The 20,557-nt window shown below is 33.5% G+C and overlaps 2 protein-coding genes across 3 annotated transcripts; one reads left to right on the top strand and one right to left on the bottom strand.

Moving 5' to 3' along the window:
* The first annotated feature begins 148 nt into the window (after window positions 1-148).
* Window positions 149-3,174, top strand: Mdh1 (malate dehydrogenase 1). Its single transcript, XM_077442906.1, has 3 exons — window positions 149-262; window positions 1,858-2,229; window positions 2,313-3,174. Exons 1-3 carry the CDS (start codon window positions 260-262, stop codon window positions 2,934-2,936), a joined length of 999 nt encoding a protein of 332 aa, XP_077299032.1. The 5' UTR covers window positions 149-259; the 3' UTR covers window positions 2,937-3,174.
* Window positions 3,175-3,302: 128 nt separating this feature from the next.
* Ufd4 (ubiquitin fusion-degradation 4-like) lies at window positions 3,303-20,448 on the bottom strand. 2 transcript variants are annotated; one of them, XM_077442904.1, is made up of 43 exons: window positions 20,282-20,448; window positions 17,641-17,746; window positions 17,424-17,563; window positions 17,230-17,345; window positions 17,032-17,150; window positions 16,812-16,951; window positions 16,558-16,733; window positions 16,311-16,462; window positions 16,085-16,218; window positions 15,681-15,928; window positions 15,441-15,605; window positions 15,225-15,354; window positions 14,961-15,144; window positions 12,409-12,643; window positions 12,104-12,319; window positions 11,889-12,021; window positions 11,674-11,804; window positions 11,361-11,603; window positions 10,985-11,125; window positions 10,654-10,852; window positions 10,349-10,553; window positions 9,972-10,271; window positions 9,409-9,890; window positions 9,046-9,253; window positions 8,811-8,964; window positions 8,534-8,724; window positions 8,304-8,423; window positions 7,894-8,171; window positions 7,602-7,809; window positions 7,377-7,514; window positions 7,090-7,300; window positions 6,739-7,000; window positions 6,540-6,649; window positions 6,274-6,460; window positions 6,045-6,185; window positions 5,834-5,957; window positions 5,560-5,755; window positions 5,340-5,467; window positions 5,064-5,263; window positions 4,772-4,985; window positions 4,450-4,691; window positions 4,172-4,316; window positions 3,303-4,057 (listed from the first exon to the last, which is right to left on the bottom strand). In XM_077442904.1, the coding sequence occupies exons 3-43, from the start codon at window positions 17,561-17,563 to the stop codon at window positions 3,920-3,922; spliced, it is 7,584 nt and encodes a 2,527-aa protein (XP_077299030.1). In that variant the 5' UTR covers window positions 17,641-17,746; window positions 20,282-20,448; the 3' UTR covers window positions 3,303-3,919. The 2 variants fall into 2 exon arrangements, with proteins under 2 accessions (XP_077299030.1, XP_077299031.1); XM_077442905.1 differs by having other exon boundaries at window positions 3,304-4,057; window positions 7,906-8,171.
* Between the last annotated feature and the right edge of the window lie 109 nt (window positions 20,449-20,557).

Below are 20,557 nucleotides of genomic sequence, written 5' to 3'. Positions count from 1 at the left end.
ATTTAAATGGAATCCTTAATGTTTTAATAATGGATCGATTAATTTTATTTCAGTATTTCGTTTCATTTTGAATCGCCGGTTTTGGTGACGTTTGACATTTGTGTGGGTCGCCAAGTCTATAAATATGAGTGCAATTGCTCCGACTGTCACATTCGTATCTGGTGTTTGACGTGTGACGTGTGACGTGTGCACGTGTGGTTGTCGCCCTCCCCCCTGTAGCCTTTCTTGCCCGTTGACTCCTCACTCCGCCCCTTCCGTCATGGTAAGTGCAGGAGCTGAACGCCTCCATTGACTGAACATCTTCGCTGTTTTATGCAGAACAACCTTGAATTAACCTTGCTCTCATGCCCTGTTACGTGACCTATATATAAACGTAGATATTAACGTAACTTTCACAATCAAATTGTTAATTTATGTTTTTAAGAATAAGACTACATAAGAGTATATAATACGTATGTAGTCTTATTCTTAATTATTTTATCACGGTAGTGTACTGTCATTAGTAAATTATCTGGTTAGATACAAAGTTTATATATAAATTTTTTAGATTATAATTGCGTCAAGCAGTTTTTGTTAGAAGGCCTTTTGTTCAATGTTGCACTTTTTTGTTTATCTAATTAACAATTCAAATCTAATGTATGTATGTAAGTTTTGGTTCGCAGAATCCGTGACGCCAAATTTATTAAAAAAACAAATGAATATTTAAATACAATAAAACTATTCAAATAAATTTAATAAAATGTTTACTATTAGATTAGCCATGTTTAAGCGGTTTATATTATAAATACTGAGTGAGGCAGCATAAAACGGTAAACGGACTACTAGTCAAATGTGAACCGGTCACAGGACAATCGGTCCTGTGACCGATTGTCTAAACCTAAAACTGGTCACACTCAAAAATTTGATCAATTTTTAATTTTTGGGTGTGACCAGTTTTTTTGTTACCAATTTTAGTGTGACGGGTGATCACGTGTGACCGATCTAGAGCGACCGGTTCACATTTGACTAGTAATCACCGAACCCATAAAACCACTAGTATTTTATAAGAATAATAAAAATTACCGCTTACACGAAAACCATGTGAAATGCATAAGAGGTATGTAAAAAGTTTATTCATTAATCGATTGAAATTTTCACAAAAAATTAAATCAGCAATAAAAGTACACGCATTTATACATATATGGCAATGGTTTAATTCATATAAGTAATTTCATGAAACTTAAAGGCTTAAAAACTCAAGCATATATTCAGAAAAAAATTTGTTGCACAATTTTCTGCAACTTTTCCTCGTCGATATGGCAATTTTTATATTGTCAAATTCAGTTGTAAAAATATCTTTAACAATTCTTGAAAGGAATACAGACATACTTTTTTAATAAACAGTATTGAAAATGACCTGATTGGTAAAAGAAGGTTACACAAAATAATGAAATTACATTTTAGAATAAATTATTCGGCATTGTATACAAATTTTTTGATTCAGTCCACAGAAGCGACTCAGAACTAACCCATCGTTATACATATTACCAAAAGTTGTAAATTAAATGTAAATATCGTTATTTTGTATGCGAGTTTGATTTCCTCTCTTCACTTTGGTCAAAGATGATTTTTAAACAAATAAAAAAATGTACAATTATGTCCGACATATCCTTAGTATGAAACTATTAGAAAGTAGATATATTTTTTTACCACACAGTAGCTGTCTTATCTGATTTACGACTCAATATTGATTTTAAGCACTTAATTTGTAATCGAATACTTATAAGGAACTGATTTTTGTACAACTTCGATAAGAATAATATATTTTTCCATATAGAAATAATGTTTATCTGATTCGTGAATTTGTTTTGATTTCAGGCCGAACCAATCAAAGTTGTAGTGACTGGAGCCGCTGGTCAAATAGCTTATTCGTTATTGTATCAAATTGCCTCCGGAGAAGTGTTTGGTCGCAATCAACCTCTCATATTACATCTCTTAGACATTGCTCCTATGATGGAAGTGTTGCAAGGTGTAGTTATGGAACTTGAAGATTGTGCATTTTCGCTCTTGTCCGCTGTTGTGCCTACAACCGACCCAGAAGTTGCCTTTAAAGATGTTTCATCCGCTTTTCTCGTTGGCTCTATGCCCCGTAAGCAAGGAATGGAGAGAAAAGATTTATTATCCGCTAATGTAAGAATCTTTAAAGTTCAAGGGGAAGCTCTGGACAAATTCGCCAAAAAAGACGTTAAGGTATATTTGTAATATGTAAATTTTTTTTTAGAATGATTCTCATATTACTCTATTGTATCATTAAACTTTGTGGTAATTTTCAGGTTTTGGTTGTTGGAAATCCAGCAAATACTAATGCTTTGATTTGTGCCAAATATGCTCCATCAATTCCAAGAGAAAACTTCTCTGCTATGACAAGGCTCGACCAGAATCGTGCTCAAGCTCAATTAGCTGGAAAATTGCAGGTGCCAGTTTCTACCATTCGCAACGTTATCATCTGGGGAAATCATTCTTCTACGCAATTCCCTGACGCTGCAAGTGCTACCGTTACTAACGGTGGAAAGGAAGAGAAAATCACAAATCTTATTCAAGATGCAGCCTATGTTCAAGGAAAATTTGTCGAAACAGTTCAGAAGAGAGGTGCTGCTGTGATTGCAGCTAGGAAAATGTCCTCGGCCATGTCCGCAGCCAAGGCAGCTAGTGATCATATGCGCGATTGGTGGTGCGGCACAGCGCCTGGATCTTTTGTTTCAATGGGAGTATACTCTGATGGTTCCTATGGAGTACCAAAAGATATTGTGTACTCATTCCCAGTATCCGTTAGTAACAAGAAGTGGAGTATAGTTCAGAATTTGGCAGTGGATGATAATGCTAGAAAAATGTTAGATGCAACTGCAAAGGAGCTACTTGAAGAAAAGGAAGAAGCTCTTCTCGTATGTCAGGATTGACTATCTAAGCTTTGAAATATATAATTGCAATTACAAATAGCATTTATATAATAAATGAAGCAACATTCATTTTCCCGAATATTATATTTAGTGAAGATTTTTAAAATGTATAAAGCATTTACAATGAAAGCATTTGAGGTTTCACAATTATTTTTTTATTCTAATATATTTTTATTGTAAAATTTTTCAATGTATATATATATACATAATATTAAACAATAAATATTTTAATTATTGTTATATATCTAAATTTTATTATATTCCCCTAATAACAATTCCGCAATTAATCTAATTAAGCTGAAAAGTGTCTACAATTTTTTAAAGATATTAAAAAATATTAATTAAATAGAATATTCATTTTTTTGTTAGGATCTAAAATTACAAATTACAACATCATTAGAGTGCTTTCATTACATACATATTTACAATCTTGATGCTGAATGCTCTCTGATGATCCGTCGGAGATGTTCAAAAGATTTGTTGCAAAAATAAACAAACGTTTTGTTGTACAACATTTATTAAAAGTTTTGAATAAACATTTGAATTTCTTTATTATAAGAACTTAATTTAAGTCGAATGAAAAATTATAGAAATTCAATTTAACACTAATGTGCAGTTTGATGAGCCTCATTTAAAGTTTTTGGGCCAAAAAATTAATTCTCTTATAAATTCACCATTATTTTCATTGACTAGTGCATACATAGCTTGTATAACTGATGTTAATATATTATGTAGAATAAATGAAAATAAGAATCACACAAAATTAATGTTATTAGAAACTTTCAGCAAATGAGATAAAAAAAAAGTTTCGTCAAAATTGTTAAGTTTGATTATACATATGTATAATATTATCAGTGATACATATTTTTTCATTATTAGATCAAAAAAAGTTAATTTATTGAGAAGTGTAGTATACATATTTATAAATACATAGATATAACACACTTTGTGATTACATTTTCGGCTTTTAGACACGAGTGAAATTAATTTAGGTGAAAGCCTTTTTCGTTAGTTGCATCGAGGAGTCTCTGACGAAGAATTTCTTTGGATGAATATTCGGGTAATTTTAGATAATGTACGCATGTATTCACTGACGGATATGAACCTTCTCCAGCATCAACCTGAAGTAGAAATTTGAAATTGTTTATTATTATGTGCATCTTAAATTTGCTAAATATTTGTATAATAAATTGTTGTTATCATTTCTAAATTAAAAGTACATTTAAAAAAATTACCTTTCGAACTACAGTTAATCGAGGATGTAAATTAGCCAATCCACCCGGAGGTAAGCTCGAACATCCAGTTGCAAATTGTAAGAACGCTTTCCTTTCATTTGGTTCCATTTCTACTAATACATCGACTAAACGTAAGAAACCAGCACTGCAGAAACGAAAAAAAAATTGATAAAATATATATACATATATTAAAGTAAATTAATGAAAATATGTTATTAAACACCAAAACACAATTTTAAGATTGTTCTGAAAGATTAAGTTAGTAAGTATGTTTTTACCTATCTCGATTGTATCCGAGTTTTGGTTCTGTATAATTAAGTAAATCTTCACGCGTCCAATGAGGTACTTGTTGCCCACAGATCATGAGTCGTAGTTCATCGGGATTAAAAGCACGCAATCGGCGTGGAGGAAATACGGAGGCAAATCCACAATTAAAAGCTTCCAATTGTCTCGCAATACCGTGCCACAAAATCCATTCTCTCGTCAAACGAATATATTGGTCTAAATTTGATATCGTAACCTAGATCAAACAAATGCATAATAATTAAATTAAATTACATACAACATACATACTTAGATATATCATAGAAAGTAAATTACCTCAATATTTTCACCATTATCACACAACGGGACGTGTGAATATTCATGTATCACAGAAGCGGGGGTGTAAGTCATGGTAAGCGATAAATCTTTAATTAGCATTCCATGAACACCCAATAGGGAAAGTTTTTCTTCCTTTTCTTCGGAAGACAAATCGTCATCTTTCAGTATAGAGTCCCTTTCTACACAAACAGATTCAAGTTCCAAAAGAAATCTGCAAAGTTTAAAAATTGTTTTGTGATGCGTTGTTTATAATTTTTTGGTTCTAATATAATCGTGTTTCAATACTAACTTGTGCCTGATGGGATCGATATCGACCAAATCATCCACATTCAGAACTTGACGATACCAAGGAGTACGCGGGAACATTGGGAGGAATGGGACACAGCTACAGTTTTCACTTCCGCCGATTTCTGAATTACCACCACCACACATTAATTTTAAGAACGATCGAGACAGTGGCAAATCAACCAATCTTCCATCTTGCAACACCTACATAAAAATAAATTATATTAAGTAAATTCATGTAACATAAATACAAATATGTACAAACACAATTATAACACACCTTAGCCAAGAAAACTCCCAAGAAGCAGAAATACTTGCAAAGTTTATCACACAAAGGCGAATTCTGAGGAACAGGAGCCGGGTAAAGTCCATTGGGATGGATGACATAATATCCAATAGGCTTAACATCTAAAATGTAATTATAATGTAATATATTTGCTATATAATTATTTTTATTAAGCTAAATATTCAATATATTGAAACATTTTATATCAACTTGCCTCCAGCAAAATCATAAATGTGATGAGCTTCCATATTCTGTAAAGAGTCTTCACACTGCCACATACCGATATCTTTTCGTTGCAATTCTCCCGCAACTAAAGCATAGAACTCCAAAGTTGGACCTAACCCCGTTCCTTCTTCTCCGGTGAATTCTACTTCTAACACAGACTTTCTTCCACAATGCATTGTCATCACCTAATATGCGATAGTTTTAAAATATATTACAAAAATGATAAATGAATAGAAACAGATATAAAGGTGTTGTGTACGAACTTGCTTAGCCCAATCAAGAAGATTTGGATTACGTGGTACACGCACACGTTCATGTCTCAACCGACCCACTCGGAATTCTTGAGCTTCGATTTCAGCACGACGTGGAGACAGTACAGAAGGACCTCTGTTAGAATATTTTAGTTTGTATGAATAATAAAATAAATTTTGAAATAGTCGAAAGTATAAAAATCAGGTTAAAATAAATATATACCTTTGTCTGTCGACAGCTTGGTCTCGTTGAGCTTGAAGCCAAACGATAGTACGAGATACACCAAAAGCAGTGCACCCAAAGAAAAGTTGACGTGTTTCAAATGGAAACAAAAATGGACACCAATCCATCAATTGAGAACACCTTTACAACAACAAAAAAAATCGATTATATAAAATTAGAATTGGAATATACCTTCTATACATTTACAAGATCGAAATTTAAAACATACCAATTTGGTTCAGCGTGCGTAGCCAAAGTTAAAGCGTCTTGTAATTGTTGCTGAAGTTTACCCGTTAGTTTTTTACTAAGGAACGTATCAATTGGAAGTATCGATTGAGGTGCGACTGTTCTTAAAATACGCAACACACTCACAGTTTCCCATACGGCACATTCTGATCCACCAATACAATTTTTATCTACAGTAAAATATTACACATTACATTGAGAATGAAATGGAATTTATAGTAAAACCTCTATGTAATAAAAAAAACAAACTTGTCATAGTGTCTATTTCTTCAGTCAGCGTAGTTGGCTCATCGTCTTCATCTATGCCAGGAATAGGAACATTGGTATTTTCGACATTTTCAGCTTCTTTATAAATTATCCTATGAAAATAATCAACGAGACATATAAAAAAATATATTGATTATAATAATATTTCGATCAAATGTAAATATATAAAATGTAATCTTACACATATGTATTATCAAATAATCTTTTATGTCTTTCTAGACGTGGTGCAGTAGTTGTCTTTCCCAATTGCAAAGTTTGCACAGCTCGGAATATTGTCCAATCTGAATGTTCCCATAAAAGTAATGGCGATCCACCATTGCCGGTACTTAGCCATAGACGCAGTCCACGAACACCTGCTGTGGTAGTAGGTGCAGCAGGTTCTCGATTTCCACCAGTGTTCATAGATAACATGATGTCCACTCCTGGAGGAGGTACTTCGAGATCTTAAGAGAAAAGGTTAAAATAATTTAATAATATATTTCCAATCAACACCAAAGAAACAACTTCCTATCAAAAGAATATATGTATGTACCAGTAGTTTGATTAACATTTGTGCGTCCTGGACGAGGGTCAAATGCTGGTATCAACGCAGAAAATTGTCGTTTAAGAATAAAATCATCATCCCATGAACGACGTTTAGTACTAGAAGTATTGCCAATATCACTACCACCATTGTTTCCTCGAGCGGCAGCTTCCAAGGCATCTTCTTCCATCAGCGATAATAAATTACGCGATACCATAACCTTAAGAATTTTAATATTAAAAAATTGAAATCAAACGTAAAAATGATAAATTAGTAATAAAAAAATAAAAAACTACCAGTGGATGGCCCTCTTGATAGTGTGGATCATCTTCATTGTTGTCATCTATACCATCCTCGCCTTCATCCTCATCTTCATAACCAGCTGGCAATAGTGTTGGAGCTCGACAAGATTCTAAAAAGTCTTCTAAAGAGACCTTTAAACAAATAAAAATATTTTATTGATAGAAATGTTTAAAAAACATATGTGAAATAGATTTTAATATAGAAATAAAAATTCTAACTTGTTCACTATCACTACTAGTAGATGTTAAACTCATTGTGAGAGCCTGTCCAAGACATCCAGATACAGCTGGTGCTGCTGAAGGTGCTCCTGGAGCACCAGGAGGACCTGATGATAGACTAGGGTAGCTTTGAGCAGCTGACAGAAGTCCTCCAGGGAAATTAGTAGAAAGCGCCAATCGAACTAAGCTTGAGACAGTATTTGGACCCCTAAAGATAAAGATAATGAAGCATTTGATTATATGTAAGTAAGCTCAATAATATTAATATGATTAAAAAAAAAAATCAATATACATATTTGTAAACCTTGGGAAAAAGTGTGAAGTGGGATTGTTAGATTGTTGGATATTATTTGATGGCTGTTGAGAAGGATTTGTAGGATTTCTTCGCAAAGCTAATGCTGCAAAAGTTTCTAATAGTCCTTGAGGTTCATCAGTGCGATTTGGCTCTCGTCCTCCGCCACCGCCACCTCTTCCTGTCAGATTAGGCTCACTAACGCTCATAGAGTTAGTACCCGATGATCGTGGTGAATCTTTTTTCTCACAACATTCTTCAACAATGTGATTTTCGCACTGAAAATAAATAGAACAATAATTATTCAGCCAATATTTGTTTAAAATAAATAAAAAAAACGAGGAATTCGGTAACAATTTTACAGAGGTTGTTACATGAAAACTGAAAGTTACAAAATGAACAAATCTTACAGAAATATGTAATTGAGGAGTAGTGCGTAAATTAACAAGCAAAGCACTGGGAAGTTCACCAGAAAGGATACTGTTTGTATTGTTTCGCACGGCTTCGCCTGTGGAAGTTTTGTCAGATATCTGTAAAACAAAATGCATTTCAACAAAGTGTTAGTCAGATTGGGATAGGACTAATTAGATAAAACCAGATGTTGATGCAGCAATTAATCAAAATGAATATGATATCTTACATCCACATTCAGTGACATGTGTGGATCCTTAGCCGGGTAAGGTTTAGTGATATTTGTGATGGTAGTAACTGCTAATGGAGGTGGTGGAGGAGGAGCATCAGTACAACTCTGATGACGTCTTAAAGAATTTCCACGACTTTTCATTACCATAACTTCGCCTAGAGTTAGAGATTCAACGATTGTTGCCAAATCTGAAAAAGAAAAATATCAATCAAACAGTTGCTATGAAACATGACCACAATAATTAATTTATTGGTTGATAGTCTGCAATAAATACCCGTATTAATGTGATGAGTTGAATTATTTATAGTTGATAAATCTACTGTGTTGGGAGGAGGATGAGGTAATGCAACTTCGGCAATAACTTCAGCGGCTTGTTTGGCAGAAAGATTATCGGCAGATGCTGCTTGGTCAGTAGAAGCTACAGAAACCTATTTGAAATTAAAATTGGTTTAAATATACAAACAAAATTTGCAATTTGACTATTGAAGTAATGTAGTATATATATATACTTGATTATCAGTTGCATCTGGTAAACTAGGCGTAGAAAGAGATTTTCGTGTATTGAGATGTCTATTCGGACGTGCGGTCGGTACAGATGACGGTGGTGCTGGACTACCGGCACTGTCACGTTCTTCTCGACCGCTGCTTGAAGCTAGTTTTAAATCATATTTGCCTTCAGCACCCATTCTGTACGAATTTCGAAGGCCAGTGTCCCATCTTATATAAAATAAATATCATTCATATAAATATCCATTAGACATTGTCAACACGATTAAGATATAAAAAAAATCTAGATGATCAATACAATACAAAATTGTAAACTAAAAACTGATTTATAATAGATATGAAATACAATTGATATTAATAATTACCTAACATCGATCCAGCCATTATGCATGTCCCCACAAACAGTTCCTTCAGTGGGCGGTTGTCCATCTTGTTCACGCCATTTCCAATCTAAGCCACGAACAACTCGTGCACCGGGTCCCATTGACCTGAATTGACCACGGAGATGTCTACGCTCACGACGAGCGCGACATTCTATTTCTTTGGTGGTTCCTCCAACTGCTGGAGTGTTTACGGAAGATAGATCTTTAGCTACTAATGCTACCGTTTTCAAGTCATCACACACTCCAATCACCTGGCCATAGATTTCAAAACCACTTAAGGATAAGTAGTGCGTTTGGCCACTAGCATTTTTTCCATTTTGATGAATCCTTATATATCGGTAGCCTGAAACGTGTCCTTCTACTTGACAGTCAATGTGCCAAGTGTTCGTCGATCCAGGTTCGGAGAGAACACGTTCATCGAAATGACTTAATAATGTTACCCAAGACAGACCATCCTTAGAAACCTAATATTATAAAATAAATTTTGTTAATACATATGTGGATAATAAAAAAGTAATAAGTGTTAGTATAAGTAAATGACGAACTTGGAAAAGCCAAGTTCGAAGTGCAGATCTTCCGTAGCCTCTAGCATGTCGAAGAGTGTAGGCAGACGGTATGATCCATAAACCAAGATCAATATTAAACCAAGCGCGTTTGTCATCACTGGTATGGCAATTGAGTGGTTGAGCATCTCTAGATAAAATATCTTCTGGTCGACCATACGGCAAGCTTGACCCATCGAAACAAGAAACAGTTACTAAACCATGACTACCAGGATTAACCCATTCACAAGTGCCACCATTTGAACCAATATAGTAAATAATTCCATTATCATCGAAATCATGCTGAAAAAATAATTACATTTACAATATCATATTAAATTTGGAATATCATATGAATTTTTTTTTTAAATAAATCATACTTTATACGTGAATGTTACAGGTACATTTTTCCTGAGCATTTTCAGATATTGGAAAGATGAACGTTCGAGATCATGCCATTGACGTGCTACAGCTTTTAACAAAAATTTCTCTAATTGACGTATAGTAACTAATGGTTCCGTTCGCAGTGTACGTCCTGAACGGTCTAAAAGACAACTTTCTCCAGATGCTCTTTCCAATCGAAAACTGGAAATAAAATCAAATATTAAACGAGTTTTAACTACAAATTCACTCAAAATGAATTAATAAATGTTAAGTAATTTTTAATATTATAAATGACATTAACCGGAGGCGGCGTGTCAGTATTTGTAGACCCGGAGCGGCAGGTGGTGCATCATATGCGATAACAGGAAGCCGTTCCACACTTTCTAATATTGCGATTAAATGTCGAACCAGGAGTGTGATGTCACCTCCTTCAGCCCATTCTTTAACCACTGAAATTCTATCAGAACAAAGCTGCTCAGCTTCAATTGTTGTCACTCCATCTATACAAACATAAAAATTCTATTAATATTGTAATAAAAGAAGCTTTGTAAACGTGGAAAGTACTCGTATGAAAAATACACTTTGATTATGCGTGCAAAATATGATCGCTTGATGTCAAAATAATCATTTACCGTGAGATTGTGGATAAAGAATACACTGCAAAGCTGGTACTAAGCCTGAAGAATGAAGTTCATAAGCAGAAAGCAATCCGTCACTTTCCAGCAATTTTCCCAGAGCGCCTAAAGCTTCCAAGAGTGATGAACGCCATTTACCTAATAAATCATTATTTTTATAATAAATACAATCAAAACAGGCATATTTGCATAAAACATACATAGTATTTTCGTTATGTATTAATTTATGTTTAATTGTTATTTTGTTTTTTTTTGTGTTATATTTTTTGACCATTGTGGCGCTTTAGGAATTCCTGTTATGCCACAATGGTCTGTTTATAATAAATAAATAATATATTTATTTTACATATTTATGTACATATATTCTACTCACTTTCATGATTTACTTGCATGTGTATCACATTGTTCAAGCTTTCAACTAAAATAGCAAGTTCAGCAACAGCACCTCTGGGTTCTTTTTGTGCTCGTCCAAAATATGCATCGTATAGCATACGTGCTCGATTGGCAACTTGAGCACGAAGTGCTTCAATTCTTCCACGTGGACGCCCAGATTTAGTACCAGCAACGGGAGCTTTTCTATTATTATTACATCCCCAACTACCCCCGATTTCGGGTCCTGTACAAATAAAATATTAGAATAATACATTGAAATACTATGAAAAAAAAAATTCGAAATATAATATTACCTAGTGAAGTTTCGGCAGTAAATGAATGTTTGGTTCCACGGTTTGATTCAAAAATAAAGCCAGGAAGATCTTCTCGTAATAATGTAGTTTGCTGCTGTCCATCAGAATTATGAATTTGCAGTTCATGCTCTCTAAAAATGGATGCGATGAAATTATAATTCCAGGTTTCACTTTTATTCCCATGTATTTATTGCAAATTATAAGGTAATACAAACCTTTTTGAAATCAGTGACCAATTTCCAACTACGAGCTTAGTGGATCCTGGGTGGGAGAGAATCGGTTGAGGATTCACATTTTTAACACCAGCTCGAGCTCTTTGCAATTTTTCTACGAATTCACCACGATTTTCTAAAAAGTAAATACGAACAATGAATTGTTTTTATTAACATGGAGTGAGCATAATTATCTAGTGGTAAAAACAATATAATACCGGTATTGTCTGTTTGATGCTCTGGACTACCGCTACTATACATTGTCGCAAGTTTTCCATCGAGAATGAAACGGAACCATCCATTACTACCATTGCTGAGTTCCAACGCAGCTGAATCACTCCACAAATAAAGACAATCACGCCCACGACACAATGACCAGTCTCTCCACCAATAAGCTCTTCCCAAAACTAGCTCTTGAGCATCCATTTCTGTGTCTGCACGAACAATATATATAAATTTTATGTTTTTATATTAAATTAAATTACACATTTTCAGAGAATTTAATAAATTTAAGAAATATTACCAGTAGTGTTTTGATCTACTTGCTGTTCTATAGAAGGTTCAGCAGCTGGAGCGAGTTGGATATCTCCAGAAGAATTGCTTTGATTGGCAGATTTATCATTTTCACCGGCCATTGTTAATTGTTGCACCTTGCAAAATACACCAAGCCGGGCAAATTGTTCAAGATAAATATCGCTAGCTTTTTGCATCAACTCTTCAGCAATAGATAATGCAGCCAATTGTCCATCTTCATCTTCCTACAAAACGAAATAAAAAAATCAATATTTGAATGCTTAGATATTTTACATGGTAAATTCCTATGATCAATTGAATAAAAAAATTCAAAACACAATATGATTCATCACTATTTTATCCCAGAGATGTATAGTAGTTAAAGTCAGATCTGCAGCATACATAATATAAATCAACACTATTACAAATGGAAGCTTTTCTCCATTACATATATGTTTGTAAATCAGTCAAGCTATTTATAATTTAAATTTAACTTTTTGTATTCATCATATTACATAATCAAATTATATATAAATACAGTCAAACTTGGTCAACACAGACAGCTGTAGCGAGATCGTGGCTATAATGAGGATAGTCACAATAAGAAAGGAATAGTCACAATCATTCAAGCTTGAGCATTTTCCAATATAATCGTTCAGCTTTATAACGAAAGAATATTGAATACTGTATTAATGTTGGTTCCACGACAAAATGTTTGACAACACAACATCTACGGCAAAATGATATCGCGACATAATTTACATACACAAAATATTAATAACTCTCGTTTTTAAACATATGGATATTTTGTGTATGTACACATATTATGTCGTGTTATCATTTTCCTGTGACACCATTGATGTTATGTATAAATTTTAGTATACAAATATGCAACAAAAAAATATTCACAGTAATTTTGAAAAGTTTTATGAAACAATTACATATATATTTCACGATTCACTAAATAGTCGAATCTATATTTGTAAAAAGTATATGTTTATTTAAATGTAGTAAATAAATGAGAGTAGATTCAAGTAATTATTAATATTAAGTAATGGTTATTATGAGAAAGTATCACAATCCATAACCAAGTTTAACTGTACTTAAAAAAACTGGTTACAAAGTATTGTTGATATTCGATTTGATTGAAATATAATTGCCACATACCAATATTTTTTGAATATATCCTGTCAAAAATACACGAATAAAATGCTAACGAATCAAAATATAATACATGCATATCATATAAATATATAAAAAAAACCTATCACTTACAGAAAAATCATTTAAAAATACAATATTTACAATTTATACATTTCAAAAATATGAAAACAGGATTACACCGAAGCCACAATGAAACATGCTACATGCAAGTCGCTAAAACTGGCAATCAGCAAAGTTTTTTTAAATTTGTTATTGTTTATTGAATTAATGTTTTTGTAGCATGTTGCATTGTGTTTCCTTTGGTGCAATCCCAGGTTAAGGAAACAGTACATTATTGCTATGGTTAGTCAAACGTTACTCAATACAAAACAAAATCTATACATAATTATAAAACAGTTCGAAAATCTAATAAAATAATGTGGTTCGAGGTACACTTTGAAACGGGTGGTGAGGGAGGTCATTTAAAGTGAACAATGTCACATAAACATCTGCAAATTTGGCTGTTATTTAATTATTAAAGGCATTTGCTTCACGTAAATGCAATTATGAAAGAAATAATAGATTCAAATGATAAGACGACCATATACGCAATAAGTAGGTGATGATGCCGTGTTAAGAGTGTACATACACACACATGTAGATGTTGTATCTTTCCTTTTTCAACAACTGATAGCTGCACAGATACATTGTGAAAGAGGAAACAGTACAAAAAAGTTCTTGACTACTGTTAAATGCATAATGTGTAAAAGCAAATATTTTATGAGATCCTTAAAAGAATTTTAAACACATGAATTTTTCATTTTGAAGCAAACATTTATGATGGTAAAGTGTTGGTAAAACTCCGAAACAATAATACAAATTTGAGGAAAGTGGAAAAAAAAAACATAATCCAAGAGATTCATTTTACCACTGGAGGAGATTTAATGTAGAGATGAGCAGGAAACTTGGGGGCAAGAGTAGCACGAACAGAACTGCTATTAAACCACCAGTAGCTGTATGCTGCTTCCTGTAATATTTGAAGCTATACCACAATATCCTCCCATTTTGTAATCAATAAAGAATTAAAATAATAAAACCTTTTAATTTAAAACTGTACATTTTCAGTTATGTAAATTTCAAAAACAAAAAAATTATAATTAGGAGGTCTGACTTAAGACATAAGATTTGGTTTTCTTCAACTTTTCATATAATAAAACATAAGTATTGTTCATAATGCTAAAAAAAGTCACAATAATAGTGATGTACATACAAGTCTTATAGACACCTTACATGATGGATATTATTGATGATAGCTTATGGTTGACGTATTAAACAGAAATAGAAGTAAAATCGTCAATAATATTGATCGTGTAGGGTGACTATGAGTATAAATTAACAAAATAAGAAAGATTTTCAAACCTCATTATCCAAAACAGAAGCAATAAGTTGAGTCAGCGATGCTGCAGCCGAAGGTTCACTCAACGATACCAATAAAGAAGCTGGACAATAATGGACCATTTTACGAACTAGGCTCAAACAAGCACGTTTCACTCCAGGTACCACAGATCCCAAATATCGCCCACAAAATACTGGTAACAGGCGGCTAAAAATCAAAATTAAATATTTTAATCAACTTTAAGTAACATACGATAGGAAGTTAAAATTTTAGTCTAAATAAAATACCTTAAATATACAGGTGCCATTTCTTTATCGCCTTGTAAAGTAATTTCAATTTCAGTTTCAGCATTTACAGTGTTGCCGACTATTAACCATTCTCCCGGACATTGTAAAATTGCTGCAACTTCTCTATGACCTATATGAAAAAGACAATAGTTATTATATGTATCATAAACACACTTCCAATTAAATATATATAAATACAATAGAGCAAAGAGCAACCTTGATCATGTCGTTCTCTGGCTTTATCTAGTGGAGTTTTTCCATCTTCATCACGTAAATCTGCATTTGCACCATGTCTGAGAAGCACTTTTGCAACTGCTGGACGTCCAAAACAAGCGGCGTAATGTAAGGAAGAGCTGCGCTGTCCTTTATTAACATCAGCTCCTTAGTACAAAAATAAGAATATTTAGTACTGATTAAAGGTTATCTTTGTTTACAGTTACACTAATTCAATTTAACCTTTTTCACAGAGAAATTCAACCATTTCATGGGTTCCAAAAGCTGCAGCCCAGTTGAGGAGCGTTTGTCCTACATCATCCATGAAATTAACGTCTACGTTGCCAGATTGAATTGCATCGATGAGTGCATCGGTGTCCTTACTCCTAATGCAATCTATCAATTGACGGTGTGATTTATCGCTGTTGTTGCTTTCACTTCGACGACAAGTCGTCAAAGAGCTTACGCCCAATGTACCACCTCCACTAGCTCTGAAAAGAGAAATAACAAATGTGATTAAATATTTCTAAAAACATATCAAATATATAATATCAATTTAATGACGGCTGTTTTCTAAAAAAATATTCATTATTACATTTACTTTAAATATCAACAATTATTAATATGAGTTTATGTAAACTACATACCTTTGTATTGCATGTCTGCCTTCACAAAGTAGAACTAAAAGAAGATCGACCAGGCGCATACATTCTAAGCACCAACGTTCATCTGCACTAACAGCTCGTTCTAATGCTGTGCAAAGTTCCAATCTTACAAGATTCTATAATCAAAAAATATTTTTATTTAATCAGAACTATTATTTTCAGATTCACATACATATATTACTAACTAAAATAAAATTATAAAAATTACGTGAGTAATTTGTTGGGATCCACGGCAGAGGGTCGACAGTAAACTAACAGTTGTAGACACTGAAGTGTGGGCGTGTGATGATAAGGGTTCTTCGGAATTTTCTAATGTTCCTCCACAAGCACCTAAGCGGCGTACAAGTTCTTCAATAAGTCCTGAAACATTTCAAGAAAATATTATATTTATGAAACAGCAACACAAATATAAGGATATGTATACGTAAGAGGCATTTTAATAGTGTGACACTAACCATGTTGAGCAAGAGGTGCTGGATCTTGTTGCCTACGAGCAAAACGATCAGCTAATGAAGCAAAGCAACGCAAGGCACCATCAGCTACTCGGGCATCCGAATGGCGCAATAAAATGCTCAATGCTTCGACGCTACCAGACAAAGCAGGATCGCCTGGTTCCATTTTGCCACAAACTCTGTAAAAAAAGAAATGTTTGTATTGAAACATGTATTATTATTGTAGTGTGTGCATAAGTGAAAAGAAAAAAAAGTACCTAGAAACCACAGCCATGGCTGAATGTAGTGTGTCTTTGTGAATGCGAGATCCATGTTCTGTGATAAAAGCTAAAACGCAAGGTAAGCCACCACCTTCCCATACAGCTCCAGCTTCTCTGGTGCAAACCAGTTCTAATACCTAATAATAAAATGAACATAATAATATACATATAAATATATTTCATTACCAATACAAAGTAAGCAAGTGTTGATACGAACTTTAATGCATTGTTCTGCAAGATCTCTACTGGTTCTATTATCCAGTTCAACTGTAAGCAAGCGACTGCATATTGCTTTGACTGCTCCATCGATGGCAACAATGCGTCTAGTACATTCGGCTATAAAATTATAGTAAAATCTTGATCGTATATTTTAAAATTACTAGTAGAAATAAGTTAAATTAAAAAGAAAACTTACCAGAAATATCTAGATAATATGTAATGGCTCTTGCTGTAACTTCTAATACGTTATCGGGAGCACATTCATCTAAAAGAATTTTGCATAAAGCGGGTAGAAATGTTCTTGGTGGACAACTAGGAAAGAAAAAATAATGAGTTAAAATATTATAAACAATTTTGTTTCAGTACGATAGTAATTAGAAATATGTAAACCTTTCAAAGCACCGATCTACATTATCGGACATAAGCAGAAGCATACACAGTTGTTCTAAAGCAATCAACTGCATATCTCTTTCCTCCCCCTGGCCAGTGCAAAGCCATTCTAATAAAGTTTCCGGATCTACGTCAGACATCTGAAAATTGTCAAAGCTTAATAAAACAAATACTTCAGATAAATATTTAAAAAAATATTATTCCCCTAGTGACTTACGATTTAGCTGTATTTTTTGATTGTTAGTTAAAATTACATTTCATTTAAAAATTCATGATCAAGACTGATCGCTTTCACACAGACTTCGCCATTAGCTGTTAAAGAACTGTAACAGAAAACAAAGTACATATTATTTAGAATTCGGAAATAAAGTAAAAGAGTTGTACTTGTGAAAATTGACAAGTCATGATGAAAAAATAAAGATTTTGTGTTACAAAACTGATTTCACGCATTTGAAAGTGCACTTTCGCAACAATAATTCGAATCTAATTTCAAATGACAGTCAGCAAATTGAAATAAAATCATGAGTTGTATATGTATATAAATGTTAATCATACATTATCAGTAACATTTTGTCCAGATAGACAAATATTGATAAATGAGTATATAAGGAAAGGACTCTTGAATCATTATTTCAGTCAAACTCGTTATTCAAAAATAGCATGACAACGAATATAACGAATAAACAATGAAAAAATGAATAAACCATACTTGTGCAAGAGAATGACAATTATTGTCTATATTTTAAAACTTTTGAAATTTTAACAATTCGATTGTAAAACACACACCAATAATTTCTTTGTCATTTTAAAACACTAAAAATATCGTATCTCGCATTTAACCTATAAATATTATTTTATTTTATTTTAACAAATTAGCTACAGTCACATTACAGAGTACTGTAACGCGTCACTGTGCCCATAGATACCCAATCATAACACAAATAAAGGTATATAAAACATAAAACATCCGTGCTCAATGATATTTATAATTGATAAAATCAACCAGAGCGTTGCTCCACAACCACTCAACCAGTTCAGCACAGCTTACATTAAACAGATCAGTTTCACCAGCAACCCGATTGAGCAGATATATCGCTCTAGATATTGGAGACGTTGCCAGCATATTTGTGCAAGCCACAGGAGGAGAAAACAAATCAGAATTCCTCAGGTCCCTGAACTTACTAGGTGCATAAAACTTAAATTCATTAACAACCTGAGGAATGTGTACTAACCCATTTAATAGTTTAAAAAAGTGCTTTCCCAGAAACATAACACGGTGAGACTCCAATGAGTAGGATAGCCAAGGATAATAACCATACGATTTCATATAATTCAATACTCTCTCAATATTCAATGTATGAATCATATGAATAGGACTCCATATAATGGAAGAAAATTCTAGAACGCTACGTAATAGAATTCACAACGCACTCTGGAAAGGTTTACTAACTCTTTGTAAGAATCCCAGCATTTTTGTGGCCCGCAAAACAAATATTGTATATGTGCCGTTTAAAATAAAAATTATTTGAGAACATATTGTATATTATAAATAGACACGGTAAAAATTCATTTGACACTTTTTTATTAACCCTTTGCCCGCGGCAATAAATATAGCAAACTTGGCAATCGAGTTTTCGAACTTAAATACAGATTTTAATATTTACTCAAGTAACCAGATATGTTAATTAACACATAAAGTATTATTTTAAACAATAAAATACATAATATATCTCGTAGTTTTGGCTTAATTGTCAAATAATCATTCTTCATACAATTGAGACGTATCGTCGCCATTGTTCAACAGATGTGACGTCACAATAAACGAGGTTTCAGTATGGTTCCACAAAAAGCAAATTTTGACTGGTATATATTAATTTTAAGCAAATTGAATAGTTGGCATTCAACTCTCAGTGATATATTCAACCAATTTTGAACCTTAAAACAGTTGAAATAGGCGCATATAAGGCTCAAAATCCCGTGCAAAGTTCAGATATTCTATGAAAGACAGCCGCGCTACAGACTTGTCGCCCAAAGCTTCCATAGAAGACGGCCACGGGCAAACGGTTAATACAATAATATAAATTTATATCGAAAATTATTGATTTAGTCAAAAAAAACTATTATAGTATATAAACATAAATCACAGTAAAATGATAATATATTTATTAAATGATAGTTTTTTTATATATAAAAATAATATTGAAAATATTCTTCGCGACACTTAGTAAAGAAAATTAAAAAAAAAAAAATTGAAAATTTGAAAATGACTTAGTATTTTACATACATACATCATTGTTTACTGATGAGTTACTTTCTCCAATTAATTAACATTACAATATATACACAGAGCATTTTTTTTTTAAATATACAGGAAGAGCCCTAATTATATTGATTTACAATCGACAACAAACAGGATGTGAGCGGTGGGAATCGAAATCGTACAACCTTGACCTATATACAAAAAAAGGAATATATCAAATCGAAATGGCGGATACCCGTCATGCACGCGAGTTTCGTACGCACGAACAAAGAACGAAATGACATTTAAAAATGACCATCAGAGCGAGACGTAAAAGTGCGAGGGGAACACTGAACCATCTGTCAAATGACAGCCACTGACAGCAGACGAGCTACGAGGTCAAGTAGCGGTAATAATACCCGACTGTGCAAATGTGACATTTCGGCGAGTGGGAACGGGTCGAAAGTAGAGGGGCGTAGCCTCACATGACACTGGGTCCGTTAATGAGGAGTGAGCTACTGCTCCACAATACTAATGCGAATACGAATACTAATACTAATACTAATAGGCGAGTGGAAAGTCGAAGAATGCGCATGACGACATGACGATGTGGACTCACCCGTCCGCCCCCCGGCCTCCCCCGCGCCTCAGCTCCCCCGTATGCGCCCCTTCGCAGCCTGTGCTCGCTGACTCGCCTCAGATATACAATATTACGTATACGTTCATACGCTCATACGATCACTACAGCCATTTTCATTTGGCCTCACATAAATACGTATGTATACCAACATACGCATATCCCAGCAAATTCTGCGCGATACTTTCGTCCGACTTCACTCAATGCAACTATTTGTTTGCATCATCTGCGACGATTTAAATAAACTCCCATTAGCTT

Source organism: Arctopsyche grandis, chromosome 12 (assembly GCF_051622035.1).
Source record: "Arctopsyche grandis isolate Sample6627 chromosome 12, ASM5162203v2, whole genome shotgun sequence".
In the NCBI taxonomy this organism is placed as follows: Eukaryota; Metazoa; Arthropoda; class Insecta; order Trichoptera; family Hydropsychidae; genus Arctopsyche; species Arctopsyche grandis.
Note: the sequence above shows the minus strand (reverse complement) of the source record. Positions and strands in the feature narration are given on the sequence as shown.